The sequence below is a fragment of the Piliocolobus tephrosceles genome, chromosome 8 (assembly GCF_002776525.5).
Source record: "Piliocolobus tephrosceles isolate RC106 chromosome 8, ASM277652v3, whole genome shotgun sequence".
In the NCBI taxonomy this organism is placed as follows: Eukaryota; Metazoa; Chordata; class Mammalia; order Primates; family Cercopithecidae; genus Piliocolobus; species Piliocolobus tephrosceles.
Window position 1 is genome coordinate 30,609,249 of NC_045441.1, and position 19,701 is coordinate 30,628,949.

A 19,701-nucleotide genomic window follows, 5' to 3' on the forward strand; every position below is an offset into this window, starting at 1 on the left:
GGGTGCTGACGAGTTGATGGGTGCAGCACACCAACATGGCACATGTATACATATGTAACAAACCTGCACGTTATGCACATGTACCCTAGAACTTAAAGTATAATAAAAAAAAAAAAAGAAAAAAAAAACATTTATTTACCCTACCATACATATAGGCACTTCAAAGTCATTAATGTTCAAATCAAATGGATAAATCCAATTAGAATAGTGTATGAGAAAAGCCTGTGTTTTTTAAATGCTTCAGGAATTCCATATATGGCGGGGGTGGGGGGGCGGTCAGAGTGCTGGGGATATACTGGATTCCTTAACAATGGTACTATAAATAAAGCAGCATAATATGGCTTGCTGTAGCCCTTTAAATTGGAATAGTAAGTAAGAGCTGATTACAATATTTAAGAGATTTGTTTCTACATAAAAATAAAGAAAACAATTGAGGAAAGTAAGAAAAATGTCAAGAGGTCATATCATCCATCCACCACACACTCAAAGGTAAAAGCTACTATTTTATTGTTTGATGATTTCAATCCACAGGACATTCTTAACCCTTCCCTAAAATAACAGCTTTTTCCTAGAGTTGCCATGGAATATCTCACTCCCATATAATCACAGTGCCGGGGTTTCTGCACCAGCACATGATGTATGTGGGGAAAGGGCACAGAAGGATGTGGGAAGCTGAGTAGAAGGGAAGGCTCTTCGGTTTCCAGGATCATCTCTGAAATCTCTCAATGACCCAGCATGGTGTGCACGGAGCTGGACAGGTAGGTGATGCATTAGAGAACTAAGCTATAGGCAAGCCCTGGCGTGAGTGGTAATCACACTCCATCACAAAGGTACCAGCTCTCAGTCCAACGTGAAGAGTAACGAATATGTGGCACCTCTGGATTCTTGGGAAATGTCTTGTAAATGTAAAATCAACTCTGTCTACCCGCCACCTACAAAACACTTCTTCCAATTGCCTTGGTTGTTAAATTTCATTCATGCTTAGAGGTTTTTCCCTTCTGTAAGTTCCGTAAGTTGAATTTTTTCAACATCCTTAAAAGAAACTCATGTGATAGTATCAGGATGTATTCCTTTAGGTCAGGGCCCTGGAATTAAGAAACTCCATGCTGCAACAAACCTAGTTTTCTACAGGCTGAAGAAGAATCCAATGAGTACCCCACCTCTCCTAACTCGTTTGCTCATGAAATCAAGATAGGAAGTAAAGTCAGGCAACAAGAACCACTGAGATAACATGGTACCAGAATGTGAGAAACTGACTTCAAGAAAATAGAGGGGAGAGAGACACATTCAAAGCCAAGCCAAACTTCCTGGCTACTTTGTGACTGTTGCACTAAGAGGTCATCCTCACTTTGGTTACAGTCATGGAATTCGCTGCACAATAGTTGCCATTCAAAGAATCTTTTTTTTTTTTTTTTTTCCAGTTTTGCAGAGAATGGGCCAACAGCTATCATTACTTGTACATGTATAGGGACACACATGCATGCATGTGCTTCTATTTGAGAGGGAAAAAAAAATAAAGCTTCCACTTCCATCTATAAAAGTTTCCAGGGCAAGTTTATTGGAAATCCAGCCCAGCCTCAGAAGTAAAGAGTACACAGATAAAGACCCACATGCTCTTAAGTATCTCAACGTTTACATTTAGGCATATGCTTTCTGAATAATGCTTTGGAGAAAAACACATTAGGCTTTACACTATGAAAGTGATCTAAAAAGCTGAAAAGCCACTTGCCATTAAGCAGCCAAATAGACATGACCTCAATGAACGTGAATAACAGTAACAAACTCTCACATGAGATCTGGCTCATCAAGTATGTTAGACATGGTTAGAAAAATCATATGTTAATATATGCATAATCCATTTCTTCAAAATATCATCAGATATTATTTCTATTATAAATAGCATTTCCCACCAATGCTTTTCACCATGTCTCTCATTTGAGGATTTCTAAGAGAGAAAGAAGTGTGTCTGGTGAACACTCAAGAGTTAGACCCACCAGGTTGAATTTGTGGTTCTGCCATGTGAGTAATTGAGTACCTTTGATTCAGCCTGCTAACCTCTATCAACATCAGTTTCCTCACCTGTAAAATTAAACAGCCTTGTGAGGGGCCTCCAGGGAAGGCCCTTAGATTTCTGGTCTTCCAGATCTAAGGCCCTAGACCTTAGGCCCTTCCTATTGTCCTTAGATCTGTGGTCCAAGATGCTGTGGTATAACCTGGCCCCTGCCTGTGTCGCCAATCTTGTGCCTTGGCTAACCTGCCCCGTGTTTTACTGTCATCTGCTGACGGTTCCCCCAGCGCCTTACTCCTCCCACCTCAGGGCCTTCACCTGCTTGGCCTTCTTCTTAGAAAGTTGTAGAAAGCTTTCCAGGGTGTGTTGTCATCATCCTATAAGTCACTGGCCAATCCCCTGAATTAGGCCCTTGGTGCTACTGTTTCTTAACATCTGGGTCATTTTCTTTACAGCACTGACCAGAACCCTTACAAACTCCTTTGTTCCTTTGTTCATTCATTTGTTACCTTACAAGTTCCTTTGCTCATTTATTCATTTATTCATATGCTTAGAGGCTTTTCCCTTCCGTAACTTCTATGAAGGTGGGGGTCGTGTCTCTCTCAGGCATTTGTGTAGCCCCCATGCCCCCAGTACAGCGACTGGCAGAGAGTTAAGCTCAGCTAAATATTTGTGGAATTAATAACTGATTAAATGAAATACTATGTAAAACTAACTACCACATCAGGTAATATTAATTACTTTTAATGAAGTAAATGAGAGCTATATTTTTAAGGTGGTATTAATTACTTTACTGAAAATGGGAAGGGAATGTCATCTCCAAATTTTTAGAAGACGGAATGATAATTTTAAAGACGTCGGCAATTTGGCACTGTATTTATCTGTTCTTCAGTATGCTTCTCAATTCATTTGTGTGTTATTTCTCTGACATAAGCAAGGTGTTTAATAAGCACAGAGCCAAGGAGCTATGGAGGCCGAGCTGACTTCCAGCCTGCCTCAGGCAGCATCAGTGGACCTGCCAGATGCACCTTTACTCCACAGTCCTAGTGTCAGAGAGGTCTGATGATCCACGAAACAGAAAGCACAACTTGCCCTCTCGTTATCAGACTGAGCTCATCAGTGCTGGTAGCAGAAAAACACTGCACTGTTTTGTGAAGCTGGAGATCTTGGCACTCAGAGAGGTGATGTGCAACATGGGAATGTCATTTTCACTGAGATCTCTTTCCTGGTCACACCAGACTTAAAACCACTAAGAATATAAAACCACTTTCATTGTAGCCATTAAATAGAAAGTGAGAAAGTGATATCCAGTGGATTAGAAATGAGTGGAGTACTCATTTCTTCATCCCATTTACATTTGCTGGAAGACTACAGAAGAAGGGTGTCATTTTAAACACCTTCTCTTCCAAGGGTGGCTCAATTCTCTAGGGAGAAGGTTTTAGCAAAGGTAAACTATTTTAACCCACTGTGATTCACTGGCTATTTACAACCTTAGCCTTAACTATGCAGAGTGGGGGTTACTGGCTGTATTTGATAAATATAAATTATCTAGTTTTAGATGGGGAGTTTTCCAGGTGATGGAGAAGCCACAACTTCTTGAAACATGCAATATTTTATAACATACTTTCCAACATGCATAGAGTTATTTTTGAAAGCTATTTTAATTATGAGATTTTAAAAGACTTGTCAGGTACGTCTAGACAATGCATTTTTTAAAATCTGACATAATCAAGTACTGTTATAATATGCCAATGGGCTTTTGTGAATAAATACTGGTTTTATATGGTATTTTTATAGTAGTCTGGATTATTAAGTAAATATATAAACTTAAAATAGACATTTGCTTTTTTAATCCTTTATTTTCTATTCACCCCTCTGTCTCTATATCTATCAATCTATGACCATGTAATAATATAACACTCATACAGATTGCAACTTTCAGAAAACCAGAATTATTCAACTACCATGTAGAAAACTTATTTTAATAAGGGGATGATGAGAATTCTAATTACTCATGAGAGAGCTCCTTAATTTATTTACTCAAGAACCGTTTACTGAATGGCGTCAATATGAGAGAACGCAGGTGTCACAGGAGTGGGAACAAGAGGTACACAGTGGTTGGCTTTTTGGTGCTTGTGTTCTATTGGAGAGAAATGGATAGCAAACTACTAAAGGAGAAAGAAAATATGGAAATATCAAATAGTGGTACATGCTATTACAGGCATCTTTAACTGCATTTGCACTAGGGCACAGATGTGAAGGAGACAGCTATGGCATTTCTTAGAAACTGAGTATCTTTAAACATTTAATGACATGTTTAGAAATGTAAACATCATTACTGATGCACTGCCAATACCAACAGCAAGTTAGGTATTAGAAAACATGTAAGTGTGAAAGTCAAGTGTGTTTAGAGTAAATTACCAAGCAGGAAACTGGAGTGCTAGTGCTGATGCCCACTAGGCACGGAACTTTGCTAACTTCATCTTGCAAAGACCCACTGGGCTTATGTGTAAAAGAAGAATAAGGCCAGGTGTGGTGGCTCACGCCTGTAATCCTGACACTTTGGGAGGCCGAGGCGGGTGGATCGCCTGAGTTCAGGAGTTCGAGACCAGGCTGGCCAACATGGTGAAACCCCGTCTCTACTAAAAATACAAAAATTAGCTGGGCACATTGGTGGGCCGCTATAATCTGAGCTACTTGGGAGACTGAGGCAGGAGAATCGCTTGACCCTGGCAGGCAGAAGTTACAGTGAGCCAAGATGGTGCCACTTCACTCCAGCCTGGGCAAAAGAGTGAAACTCTGTCTCAAAAAAACAAAAACAAAACAAAACAAAAAGGAATAACACCACTTGCTTTGCCAAACAGCTGTGACGTGAGAACGGTGAGTGAGCCTGAGCCTTGCACCTGCCCTGTCAGTCAGCATGTCGCAGAGGCTAAACGCACCTGAAGTCCACTTTCTCTCCTGTACCCTTTGCTGTTAAGAAAGTTAGTTACCTTTTCTAGATGTCTCCTTGCTTCTTTCCTTTCCCAGATCCTCTGGTGCTACCACTAACTGATCATTCCTGAAGTCAGTTTTTAGATCTCAGAAAACGTAACTTAGAGCAGGAGTAAGCAAGGCACTAGCACTCCTCCAGCTAAAGAACTGGCAAGTGGTGCCAATTATGACAATTATTATCATCATTATATGGGAAACCGATCTCATCTTGGGTTATCTGCATTACCTGCTCTGTGTGAGAATAGACATATAGTCCTAAAATACAGCAAATGTGTACTAAAGAGGGAGAGATTGCACTGAGAGAGAAAAGATGCAATCAAAAGTCTCAAAGGCAAGAAAGAAAATGAGGACACAACGGGCCCAGGTCACCCAACTGTTACAGCCTCCAAGGACTGGACTGGTCTTTAAGTGAATCTCTTCTTCCATCTCTAATGATATAAAGAGGTGTGGTATAGCTCCTTGGAGACAAAAATGGGCAATGATGATTTCAAGTCAGCAGATTGACAGTCTGTTAAGTACTGACACTAACTAGCTTAACTAAGTGAAGATGAGGAGACCAGGAGACCGTAAGGACTAAGAAGGCTGGGGTAGGAATAAATAAAGATAGCATCATGACTATTTCTGTACCATATTCTAATCTATGTCCTTTAGATGCTGCGAAAAGTCAAGAGAGCTGGGCAGAGAGCAAGAGGAAGGAAAATTAAAGAGAAACAAGAGAAATGAACGTTCATGAAGTGAATTTGTGTGTTATCTTTGTGACTATCACCATGTGCCACCTTTCTGCTACTTGGATGCTATGACTTTAGTCAGGCCATTTGCACAATTGCAGTCAAGTGACCTCCAGTCCATGTTAGTCTATGACCCATGAATATTTACCAGGAGTGCAGGAACAGCCAGGCCAGGGTTCTGAGACTGGCATGCTTCCTCGGGGCCAGACTGGGATGGAGAGCAGCGTAGCACAGACAGGTCTGTGATGGCTCCTCTCCTGGATGAACCATCCCAGCTCATCTCCCCCAGAAACTTCACCCCAGGTAGGAATCTCATCCTGCCACTGCAGATCCACACCAGCTTTAGTAGAATGTGCCTTCTTCCTATATAGTGGGTGTCTTATCTGTAGTTTACAGATGTGAAGACTAAACTTCAAAGAGCGGAGAGGTAAGTTAGGTTTGTATAGCTGGTTGGTGGCAAAGCTGGAATCTGACCATAGACATATCCAACTCTAAAGCCTATATTTGTGACTACAGTGCTTAATCTGGAAAGGGCCCCAGGACCCCTCCCTGTGCACTGACTGCTATCACAGTTGCTTGCAGCTCTCCACATTTCCACACTTTAGTGACCATATGAAAAGAACAAAGAAAAGCAGCAGAAAATGACATCATATTAAAATTAGGATCCACCACATTTAAATATTAACTTGCCTACTGAAGAACATTGTTGATAATTGAACAAGAATTAAAACTGTAATGGAGAACATTAGGGAAAGACAACAGTATTCATTATTTTTACTAAATGTGGGTATTTTGCTACTGCAAACACTTTTTTTTCTGAACTGATGAAGTTTCCCTAATTGTGTATCTACCATGGAAGACCCGTCAATGAACAACTAATGCTACTGCCCATTCATAGACACAAACAAAACCTCACTTATTAAAACCAAGGCTGGTGAAAACATCCGTTAGTATGTATTTTTCAAGCAAGGAATTATTCGCGATTAACAAAACTACAATTCAAAAAGATGGCTAGTAACTGAATTCTTAAATTATTGGCAAAAAATTTAGGGGAAATGAGAGCTAAACTTTGTAACCAGGATTGCTAAATTAATTAATTCTATGTCTATTATAGCATTAATAGTCTAATAATTAGGAGACTCTAATTCTATGTCTCAACCATTTGTGAGCTGGCTTAGTTCAAACAATAAATGATCAGCTAATTCACCTAAAATTCATACGTTGGCTTACTTTTAGTCCCCACTTATTGACATCAGTCCAAGTTGATCATTAGCAGTAAGAAATATTTTATGTTAATCATGTTTACAAAAGTCTGTGCTTGCACCTTCACATGCAAGAACAGACATGAGGTGCTTCATGGAAGGAAGTGTCAAAACACTTTCTGTCAAGCAAGGAATTATCCACGGTTAACAAAGGTGTATGGTCAAAATAAGGATCTTTCAGATTAAGCTAAAAATACTTAACAGAAAAATACTTAAAACAGAAAGTATTTAAGTAAAAATACTTAACAAAGAAATATTCTTTTGCCAGATTTCCTCTGATAACTTTGCCTTCCAATGTCATCTGCACTTATTTTCCATCAGATGAAAAGCCCTGTTGTTTCTCTCTCCCTCCCAATGGACTCCTTTCTCTTAAGAGTTGTAGGACAAGACTTCTGCCATGACTGGTCTTTTTATTTCTGTTCATGTTCTGTACATGTCTCATACATCCAGGTTTGAAGTCAGTTTTCCTCTAGAGAACATTACTACAGGAGAAAGCTGGATAAAAAATTTGCCATACTCACTGTCTTTACGAAGTGGATTTCATCATAACTCAATAACTGCTCTTTCTATATAGGTGCTATTGACTACTGTCTGCAAGTACCAAATAATCTGGGGCCCAATAACTCTTTTTGCAATTCATTGTGATATCTGACCTGCCTCTTGGTACAGGCAGAGCATCATCCTCATAGGCAGTTGGTACTGAAAATGCATCACTACAGGTGCAAACAAGTGCTGACATTACATTTAAAAAACACATAAGGGATTCAGGAAAATACATACCTGATTGCACTTGCAGATAAGTGGCCATAGGAGCCACTTGCCGAAGAGCTGCTACGGGAATTATTGAGAATCGTGACCAAAGAGTTGGGAGACGTCCTTATCATGGTCTGAAGGTCAAAGCTATGATCAGACAGTGGTGATATGGACAGTGTACGTTTTCGGCTCGGCCTGGCTGACAGCCTGGGGCTGGGGAATCTGGTGCCTGTTATATAAACAAAAAAGAACCTAATTAGCTGCAGTTGGACTCTATACCGGTTATTTATTGCTACTCTCCTATGTGGAAGAAGTGAAGGATAAGAAGCTGGCAACTTGTGGTGACAAGCACCTCTCCTCCCCCATGTGATCTACTAGCTACAATTGAGGAAATTAGGGAGAAATATTTATCTTCCAGGGGCTTACCTCGGGGGAGCTCTGTTTATTAATGTGCAGGGAAAATGATAAATTGCTAAACAAAAGGGAGAGACTTTTATATGTTATCCCTTTCATTTCTAGTGATTTATGAATCTGACGGCTGCTTAGATATTCCCATCATTAATTCACCACAAGTGACAAACACAGTGGTTCCCACAGTTGCAACATACTACCCTTCCCACCACCCCAACACACACCATTTTAAGTCATGAGCCAAAGAAAGAAAATGAATTAAAGTATCCTAAGATAAAAAATTCAGCCTCAGTTATGCCCTCAGCACCCAGTGATTTCCAGAGTTACCTGCTCTATGGTATACTTAAAGCATTACTAAAACAACTTCTACATAATTACCCTGAATCAGTGCTTCTCAGTTGAGAGCAATTTTGCCCCCCAAGGGACACCTGACAACATCAGAAGACATTCTGGTTTTCTGGGCTCAGCAGGTACTACTGGAATTTAGAGGGTAGAGTCTAGGAATGCTGCAGCACATCCTATAATGTTCAGGGTCACTCTCCCCACAATAAAGAATTATCGGCCGGGCGCGGTGGCTCAAGCCTGTAATCCCAGCACTTTGGGAGGCTGAGACGGGTGGATCACGAGGTCAGGAGTTCGAGACCATCCTGGCTAACACGGTGAAACCCCGTCTCTACTAAAAAATACAAAAAAAAGCTAGCCGGGCGAGGTGGCTGGCGCCTGTAGTCCCAGCTACTCGGGAGGCTGAGGCAGGAGAATGGCGTAAACCCGGGAGGCGGAGCTTGCAGTGAGCTGAGATCCGGTCACTGCACTCCAGCCCAGGCGACAGAGCGAAACTCCATCTCAAAAAAAAAAAAAAAAAAAAAAAAAAAGAATTATCTGGCCCAAATATCGCTGAGATTGAGGACCTGAGGACCTCTGCCTTACATTCCCCATAATCTAAGAGGATAAATCTCAAGAAACATTTAAAAGCTGGGGATGTTGCTTGTTTACAGATTTTCCAAGGCGGAGGAGAAACCCTTGCGAGCATGATAATGAGCTACAATGATCCTATAGGGCATTTTAATTCTTCTCTGGACCTTGCTTCTCCAGTCAGATCCAATAAAGAGTGATACATTTATTAGAATTTTTAACCTTCAAGAAGATTCCACTGATGGAACCTTAATCTGGAGTCCAAATCTGGAGATGAGTAACTCAAACTTAAATAAATGCACACCAACTTAATGCAATGGTTTCTTCCTAAAGAGTTCAAAATTAAATGCCAATTTACATTCAAATTTGGTAGATATTCGAGATGTGAGTTTCAAGACACAGAGATGAATGTGGCCCACAGGTCCATTCTGCCTTTTTGAAGGTCACATTTACATTACAGAGTCACCAAACTAAAGTTTAATGAAAGAATGAGAACATAATCTTACCAGGTAGGAGGCAAACAAAACATGATTCGTTTTAAGTAAATGAAGGGTTTCTAAGACCTCATAGAATGAGTGTATCAGTTTATAGGAACATGGCAATTTTGCGGTACCAAGAAAAACTGAAGTAGTAGGTAATCTTTCTTTATTAAAAGAAAAAAAAAAATGTCCAGGCCCTTGATCTCCAGGAAATTCTTTGGGAATATTTTATTCAATAGAGATGGTTCTTGATATAAGATAACAATCCAACATGCTTAGAGATAATTTAATAAAATGGGATAGATGAATATGAAAGACTTTATTGTCAATACTACAGAAATAATGGAAAAAAATCCACAAACTGAAATTGAGTAAGTTAGTGCCATCCACATATAAAACTTAAAAACCAACTTGAATGATAAATATGGTACTTACTCAAATTTTTCTTTCAGGCACATATAAAATGAGTTCTTTCATTTACAGTAGTTTCATTACCAGCCTGATTCAGAGCATGTTAGTACAAAATAGCAATCCCAACGATGTACTTTTTTTTTTTTTTTTTTTTTTGAGACTGAGTCTCACTCTGTTGCCAGGCTGGAGTGCAGTGGCGCAATCTCAGCTCACTGCAACTCTGCCTCCCGAGTTCAACTGATTCTTCTGCCTTACCCTCCCGGGTAGCTGGGACTACAGGGTTTTATTTTTAGTAGAGACGGAGTTTCACCATGTTGGCCATGGTGAAAGACAGGCGGATCATGAGGTCTCAATGTCTTGACCTCGTGATCCGCCCGTCTCGGCCTCCCAAAGTGCTGGGATTACAGGGGTGAGCCAATGTGCCCGGTCTGTGAATATTTTTAGGCATTTAAATCAGCATCTTACTTTTATAATGGCATCTGCCTTATTAAACACAACTCCTTCACATTTACTCACCATGAAAGGCTAATTTCATCATGGAAGTTTTTCAGTGAGGAAATACATGTCATTTCCAAGTAACTCCAAGGACAAACCAGATTTGTTGTCAACTTCCATATAATCCTGGACAATAACTGCCCTTCTCAATGGTACTCAGTGATCACTGGCAAAGTTAGAAATGACAGCACATGCTAGACATCCTGTTAGAGTGGATATATCCCTAGAAAATCTCTAATGTTTTAGATCACTAATTGTGATGCAAAAGGAAGAAGCCCATTTGATGCCCTCAAATCCCAGGAGCCTTAGATCTCCCTCACATCCTCCAAAGAGGGTGAGGGGCCTCTCAAGACCTTTTCACTCTTTCCACGAAACCCTTTGGCTTGTTCACAGCCTGGCTGGAACCTTTCCTCTCTCTGTTTTTCCCTCCAAGACTGGCTCTTATTTAAGTCTGTTTCCACCAATATAAATAATGGTCTTCAGGGACCCTCATCTCTAGAATGTTCCTTATAGGGAGTATTTGTTCTCATCTTCTAAAGTCATCCAACCCTGAGAGGGAGAATTGGGACCATAAACAGACTAGCTTATCCTAACCAGCTACATATAAACACTCTGACCGACATCTTGCTGAAACCCTAGATATGCCCACTATTTAAAAGTCCGGTGCTCACCTGAACCCAGTTTATTGAGGGTTGTGTTAATTAAGAAGCACTAAATATCTGTAGCAAGGGATCAGAGTGATCAGATAGATCCCAGGTTTCGATCTACCACTGCAGATGGACATCCACTGTAGGAATTTAGGATTAATGTTTCACTTCCTTGTTGGAAAAAAATATCCTATGGTCGAAATTTCTGGGCAATCTTCTTATATTCTAACTAAATAACTATTAATAAATGCTACTTCAATTACTTTAGAGGAAAAGAATATAGTGCCTTACGAACTTTCCAGTCCTTTAATATGTTCTTCCTAACTCCTTAATAAACAAGTAAAGGAAGAGAAAGTCAGCATTTGGGGACGGTGATTTGGGATACTCTGTTGAGGGGAGTTGCTAAAATACAAGGTAAGCATTTTCAAAACAGCCAAAAGAGAAGTAGCCCAGTTCTTCACTGATCACACCACTTCCTTCTTAAATATAAGCCAGAGCATTCTTATTGTTCTAACACAGATATCTCCGATCTGGCTTTCTGTTAATTGTTTTGTTTCTCTATTCTAATAAGAAATTCTGACAAAGAAAAAGGAGGTTTGTTTTTATGTGATGAATGATAGGACATCTAAATTCCTACTTAATGACAATCAATTTACCATATACTCAGGCAAATTAAAATTCCTTTAATTAGTTTTTACAAAGTAAAAGGGTAGCTTCATCCTTTATTTAGATAAAAACCGCCACTGCCTGACTAAACACATTCTCATCAAATAGGGAAAGTAATGCGGGCTGACCTTCCAAGGATTCTCTCTTATTTTAATTCTTTATTTGCAGATTTTAAATAACTGATTTGCATAATAACACAACTTTTTTTTTCAACAATCGTTAATTGAAATGTGGTTATGATGAATCTGAAATGTAAGCTCTCTATGCTGCAAAGCCAAACAACAGAACCCCTGAAGAAGATGTAACACATTTCTTTTACTTCCCGTGTGGTAATGAGCTTCCCAGTGGAAACCAACAGAATCTTGTGTTCCAATGAAACACACAAAGGTCGTTCTTGGTGGTAAGCAGACTAAGGCTGTAGAGTTTTTACCCCGTGTGAAATAATCACCTTCTTTCTAGCCCAAGACTCAGGACTGAATAACTAGAGCTGACATATGCTCACCCTCTGTCACAGAAGAATCCAAATAGATTGTAGATAGAAAAACATAAGTTAATTGCTGCTACTAGGAAAAACAAACAAAACTCTAAGCAAATGCCCTACTCAAGGTCGTACTGTTGTCCTATTCAAAGGTAGTGGCTTTTGCTGATGTTATCACTTGGATGATGTTTTAGGTTTGCTTCAGAACGCCTTGCAAACGGATGTGTCCTTAAAGGATCTGAAGAGATGAGTGCTCTGGTATGCTCTGATGAGAGGTAATTATAGGCTTACTTGTCTATGTATCTACTTAAGTGACCCACAAAAATCATTACACACCTAAGGAACCCCAAAATAAGTGATACAACATGCATCAAGTAATCTCATCTTATTCCACTGCTAGGCACTAAAAGTAGTCCCTTCTGATTTGGAAAAAGTTTTCATTTTTTCCAAATATTTGGCAACTATTGATAACTTGATAACTATTCTGATCCTCTCATATATTTAGCAGCTACAAATGGTCTTAGTGGAATATAATTTTTTTAACATAAAGAAAACATATGGGGCAAACTAAATCATTTAATGCGAAAATGTAAAACCAAAACAGGTATCTTTAAAAATTAATTTTTAAAGCATAAAATCCACAAAACCAAGGCGTGAGTGGGCAAAGTTCATCCGTATATCAAATCCATTCCCCCTTATTTTGTTATCAAGACAATCACGGCAGGAAAAAGTTTTTTGGTTGGGGGAGACAGGGTCTCACTCTGTCACCCAGGCTGGAGTGCAGTGGTGTGACCAAGGTTCACTGCAGCACCGACCTCTTGGGCTCAAGTGATCCTTCAGCCTCAGCCTCCTGAGTAGTGGGGACTACAGGTACATGCCACTATACCCAACTAATTTTTAATTTTTTGTAGAGATGGATTTCACTATGTCACTTGGGCTGGGATTTTTTAACCAGTTAATATTTATATATCACTGTCAATTACAATTGCCTGCATCTGCCAGTTCACTAGTATCCTTGAGCTAAACAGGGAGTCCCAGGATGTCCAAATCTGTGGAAGTTTCTAGAAAACCAAGGGAACCAGAGCACCAGACAGTGGTAGTTCCACTTTCTCCTCCAGATCAAAAAGTGACACTATCACCTAATCTTTGTATCTTCCTCTCTGTTTCATGAAGTAGCCTTTGTCATTTCCCAAGACTCTAGAAAACAGCCCTGTCACTTACTATCCATAGCGTGAAGATATTCCATGTGAATGGCCCCCGTGCCGGCGGTGGCAGCTGAGGGAAGAATGTCTGCATAGGGGCTGCGCTGGCCGGTTAGCAGGGCCATCTGATGATAGTATTCTGCTGGGCTGACTCCTGCATGGGGAGCTAGGAGGAGACAAGAAATATATGGTTACTAGTGAAAGAAGGTCAACTAGAAGTTTCTCTGGAGGCATCTCAGAGTCCATCACACAACCCACATCAGCAATTCCTTTCATGGCTTATTAGAGTAAACCTCCTTTAACTCAAATTGTGCTCTTATGTCCATTAAACATCTTTTATTTGAAAATAAAACTGAAAGAAAGGAATAGAAAAAAGCGAAATGCATTACAAAGTTTTTGATGTTGGTCTAAGAAATTATCAACAAATCAGAATGATTAAAATGTATATATGTACATAACCATATTTGCCTCCCCAAATAAAATCAGTTTTACATCAAATCGCTGTATGTTTGCATTTCTTACAATAGTAGACAACTTAGAGGACTATGATATCTTTCCAGACATACTTAAAATACTTCTCTAAGCTTTCTGACAAGAGTGTCTGAGTTAACTCTCACTCACATGAAAAGTCAGGGTTTACCAGTATGAAAAAAGGCAGCACAGCTTTAATAACACAACTGAATGATAAGTTACAATTTTGCATTCCATAATTTAAAAGCGCTCTTTTCCTTTTCTTCATTACAAAATCAAAAAGAAAATATACCTATCAATCTGGAGCAATTTACTGCCAAGACTCAGCTTTCTAACAGGATAATAACTGGTTTCCACCTGCCAATTTTCATGCAAAAGCAGCAAGACGTAGCAGTTCTCAGGGTGGCCTCCAGACTCACAGAGATCTGGATTTAAACTGGCTCCATGAGGTCGTCAGGAGCAAAAATTAAATTATGTATGTAACACGTTTAGCACATAGCATTCAACCAATAAAAGTTTTACAATTATTATCTAGAAATACCAGCACTCTAGTGATAGGTTTGTGGGTATTTTATATTTGTTTCATATACTTTTTATCCATGATACATGGTAAAGATATAGATTTAAGGAAAAAAAACTTTAGGCCACAAGAGAAATATTCGTCTTATTACTTTATTTGATTACATTAACTGGATTCTTGAGAGGCAAGAAAAAGAAGGCAAATCAACCAGTCAAAGAATGTGCTATATATACACATCATCAAATGCTATGCAAAGCAGATGATAGGAGTACTTTCAGTAGTTTAACTAGTGGTATGACTTTCCACTGGCCCGAGTAAATTTCTGCAGGCCAGGCATAATTCCAAGTCCATTGTCAGCTAGCCCCCCTCTCTCTCTCAGTCTATTCTCCTTGTTAGTCATTTCCACCCAACTGCCAAGTACCTGGAGGAGATGATTCTCCAGTTCTTCAAGTGCAAAATAAAATCTGAAGCAGAAAATCTAATTCATATTTGATTTTTATTTTTAAAATGTGAATCTTGGCCAGGCACAGTGGCTCATGCCTATAATCCTAGCACATTGGGAGGTAGAGGCGGGTGGATCGCTTGAGCTCAGGAGTTTGAGACCAGCATGGACAACACGGTGAACTGCTATCTCTACAAAAATTATAAAAATTAGCTAGGCATGGTGGTGTGCACCAGTGGTTCCAGCTACTTAAGGGGCTGAGGCAGGAAGATGACTTGAACCCAGGAGGTCTGGGGTACAGTGAGCTGAGATTACACCAAGGCAGTCCAGCCTGGGGAACAAAGTGAGACCCTTTCTCAAAGTAAAATAAAATGTCAATCCTGCCCAAAGGGCAAAACTTATTCTTTAGCTACTTATATTACTATTATTAACTAGTAAATTCACTGCACTGAATCAAAAAAAAAAAAAAAAAAAAAAAAGTAGCTGTTGCTGAAGGAAAGCTATTTCTGAAAACCCAAGTGAGTGGATGTTTCCTGAGACACTTCATGCAGCTTCTCACCATGCCCACCCAGCCACAGGAAGGAGTCTACCTAAAGAACGTGCATACGGCATGGAAGTCACATCAAGCCCTGCTCAGTGAAATGAAATGCCTGGTGTTTCTCTGATGTGGAACAGGCAGTGGTGACTTGTGATCTCTGCAAAGAATTCAGTGCGTGCTACCCGTAATTAATAGGTGGTGCAATTCTGGACCTTCATTCAGATTCCAGTGATTACTGGGCAAACGAATTTCTATGTGTGCATGAAATGGAAAATACTTTTCCTGAATCAAAGTACCAGTTTATAAGTTGACACCAGGAGAATACACAGCTCCAATTAAGAAGAGTCAGAGTCATGTGAAAAGTAATGGGGGGACTAACAGAACCAACAGGAATTTGATCCTTGAGAGCCTAAAATGAGCATCAAAAAAGTACGATAAAGTCTAAGCTCATTTCCTTTCCCAGTACACTTTTCTTCTGGTTTTCAGATGGCATGGTCAAGAATAGAAAGCAGTTTTCATGTGGCATGGTCAAGGATAGAAAGCACAGGCAACAGCCCTGGACCATGCTGTTTTCTAAGACCTTGCCACTCAGGGCGTGGACCAGACACCAGCAGCACTGACATCACCAGCTTTTGAGGAGCACAGAATCTCAGGCCCCACCTGTCCCCATCTGATGCAGAATCGCCTTTTATCAGGCTCCCCAGGTGATTCATAGGCACACTAGAGTTTGGGAAGCCCTGCTCTAACAGACACATCTGTACAAATGTGCCTCGCAGACACAGAGAACAGAAAGGTGTTCATCAGAAGGTGAGTAAAACATTCATGTTACACATGCATGTGTGTGAATGGCTACAGGACCAGTCTAATCATATGTGAAGCAGCAGAACAGAACCCTAGTTACCAGCAGGGATTTGGGAATCAGAAAAATTTAGAGTTGAATTCCACCTCTGTCCCTTACTAGCCACAGGCTGACTGCGTTGCAGGTAAACCCCACTGCACACTGCTATTCTGACCTGAAAATGGAGATGACATCACCACTGCCAATGAGGTGTTACAACACTGAAACGCAATCATGCATGTAAGGCACAGAGTACAGCGCCTGGCACATGGGACACACTCACTAAACATCAAGTCTACTTTATACACATCCCGAGTGAGGAGCAGGGAGGAGGCTGTGTGATCTCCGGAAGCAGAATCCATCCTAGACTTACCATCTGTAGGGCTCAGCCCACGGGTTGCTGAGATCATGGAGAGCGATGGACTGCTGTGCAAGGAGCGGATATAGTCCATGTACGGATTAATGTAGGGATGTGGAGGGCTGAAGGGAGACTCGGAAGCGGCAGCGGGGTTCCGGTGTGGGGAGATCCTAATGAAGGGCAGGTCTGGATACGTAGGGCTACTAGATAAGGCAGAAGTCCTGGGTACAAAGAAAACCAGACACAAGGGGTATGCATGAGACAAACATCTCCACAGGCAGAGGCTGTCTGTGAAAGAAAATAAGATTTTAAGTGAATTCAAAGGAACCTTGTGGAAAAAAATGCAGGCAAATACATTTTAGTACCACTATCTTAAAATCAGCATGATATAATGCAGACAGAACATCGCTATGCAATTCTTTGGGAAAATAAATTGACCTCTGAGAAACTTCATTGCACTCCAAAACAGTAAAATAAAGGTCAGCCTATGGCTTCTTCCATGAGAAGAAATTCTAAATAACAGGCAACTGGGCTTAAAGTGGTTGCTACAATTGTATTTTCCACTTGACCCAAATATTAATGTCACCATTTAAAACTTACCTCTTACTATCATGGTGTTGCATAAAAATAAGAAAGAAAAGAAAAGACAAAGAGAAAGAAAAGAAAAAAGAAAGGGAAAGGAAAGAACAGAAGAGAACAGAATGAAAGAATACAATCCCACATCTGTCGGGTCTAGAAGCCTGATCATGCACATGGCAGAGCTGCCTGTAAGGAAGAAGACCCATTGCAAAAGTCTGCTTAGAAATGGGAAATCGGTCACTCTAACGATCCAGGCATATGTCTGTTTAACTTCCAAGGGTCTCGCAGTGGTAAGTAAAATGAGTTTTATGGATCCAGGTGTGAGTGTTTGGAAGGCAACTCCTCCTCTCTGTGCAGCAGCATCTGGAATCAGCTTTCTGCTCAAGTCCTTTTCCATGAGGCATCCCGATGAGCCACGTTCAGTGAGCAGTAGTAACTAAGTGCTCCCGGGTTAGAAAGTTGGGGAAGAATGCATTTTCGATCAAGTCCCTGCCTCGGTTATAATGGGCTAAGGTAGAATGTAGGCTTTGGGTTATTACAAATAAATTCTAAAACACACCTTGCTACCACGATATCCTGATTGGCTTTTGGAGAGAGATTCCTCAGAATCCCCTCACACCTGCTGCCCCACAGCCACAGCCACGCTCTGAGACAGCCACTTCCAGAATGGCCAGTCTGCATAACCTCCTGTACCGCCAAGTTCCTTCTCTAATGGAAAACATTTGGCGTGGATAATCAGGGAACTGGCTCTGACAGGTCAAACACTTGTGCTCCCCCTTTTCCTCATTCACAGAGGGTGCGGCCATAGGAAGGAGAGGCCCTGACAGACAGAGATCAACTGAGAACAGCAAATTCCTCTTCCACCACTGGCTTTAGGAGTGAAATGAAAGGGGGGGGGGGGGGGAAACACATATTCTCCTTGCAAAGCAAATGCTCACGCACAGCCCGGCCCCCATCACCCTGTCAGAATATAATCTTGGTAGAAGCCAGCTCCACTAAGTGCACATTGCAGGCACTGAAATAAATGAAATCAAAGATCAGATCATGAATTTTCTCTCAGCAGAAAATAAAAGAAGTTGAAATATGGTGGTGGGGATGGATTTTCTCACTTTCTTCTTCTGATTCTTTTTTCACCTTGAACTAAAAAAAAAAAAAAAAAAAAAAAAAAAAAATGAGGCTTTTTATTTGTTACTCAGATGCTACTTTGGGAAAGCAAAATAAAACTCCAAAGTTTTCTAAATTTACACGTGGGAAGAGTAAGAAATTACCACCAGCAAATAGCTATTTCTTTTCAAAACGGCTTGAGGCTTTCATACCCAATCAGAAATTAGTAAAATGGCTTGTTTAAATAGAGATCAACGTAACCTATTAGTCTTTCCTATTTTAGCTCTTAACTACAAAACAAGTTAGCTTTCTGTTCTTGTTAACTCAGCCCGTAAGCTCCATTTAGACGTGTCTTATCATTGGTTAAATCTTACACCCTGTTTAGATGTGTTTGCTACCTTAGAAGGTACAGAGGATGCTCTAATTCATTCATTCATTCTTCACAAGAAAGGACAAGCAATCCTTCCAACCTATTCTCAACACAAACTTGTTTATAGATTTCCACTGAGGGACTGGTGCCACTGAATGCAGAAAAGCCATTTCAAGAAAGCCATGAGATGATGCCTCCTGGTCAGTTTTTGTGATCCAGGAATAACTTGGTCTGAGCAACAGGAACTAAACATCAGGGCAGGCAATGACATTTCTTACTAGCTTTTCTTGATTTACTCAAAGATTGAAACCTATTATTTCTCCAAAATTCCAGAGTTGAAAAGAATAGTAAGAATATCCCTAGAGGTCCAAATGCTATTTTGGAGAATTATGCACAGGAAAACTAATCAGCATCTAGAAAAACATAAAAATTATAGCGGCCAGGCTAGGGTTATCATCAATCCCACAGAAAGCCTAGGAAGCTGTTTTCTCCTCACGAAAGTCTATCAAGCCTGATGTCCCTGTCACTGCTTCACTTGGATTCAAGCTTTTCCCACCAGGACCCTAAAGATACCTACTAAACCAGCTTCCCACAAGTGAAGCAATCCCACCAGGGTCCAAGACCTGGTCATATCTTCTCTGGCAGGAGCACTAGGCTCTACGGTCCTTTTATACACTGCTAAGAAGCAACAGTGGAAAGGAGGGTTCCTCCAGGATTTGAAGATAAAGATACAGGTGCATCGGACAGTCATAAGGGGGTTATCAGGAATTCTAGATACAGATGCATCCAAGCAGTGGGACTCAATGTGAGTGGACCTCAGCCTTGATACTCACTTTCTCCTCTTCCTTAAAGGTCCAATGGGGAAGATAACCTCGTGGGAGTGTTGGGTGGTTGACATGAGTAAAGTCTCAGGTACTGAGCCTAGTATATACTGAATGCTCAAAACAGACACACACACACATATATATAAATATACACATACATTCATATGTAAACTCAGATGTGACATATACATCACATATTGTGCTAACATAT

At 40.4% G+C, this 19,701-nt stretch overlaps 1 protein-coding gene across 2 annotated transcripts in view; it reads right to left on the reverse strand.

The window, feature by feature from the left end:
• The window catches only part of GLI3 (GLI family zinc finger 3), a 262,787-nt gene that overhangs the window by 68,638 nt on the left and 174,448 nt on the right, over window positions 1-19,701 (reverse strand). For both annotated transcript variants that reach the window (XM_023226448.1, XM_023226445.1), the window contains exons 4-6: window positions 16,629-16,834; window positions 13,466-13,612; window positions 7,773-7,974 (exon numbers count right to left, since the gene is read on the reverse strand). In XM_023226448.1, the coding sequence (XP_023082216.1) occupies window positions 7,773-7,974; window positions 13,466-13,612; window positions 16,629-16,834 (555 nt within the window). The remainder of the gene's footprint in view (window positions 1-7,772; window positions 7,975-13,465; window positions 13,613-16,628; window positions 16,835-19,701) is intronic.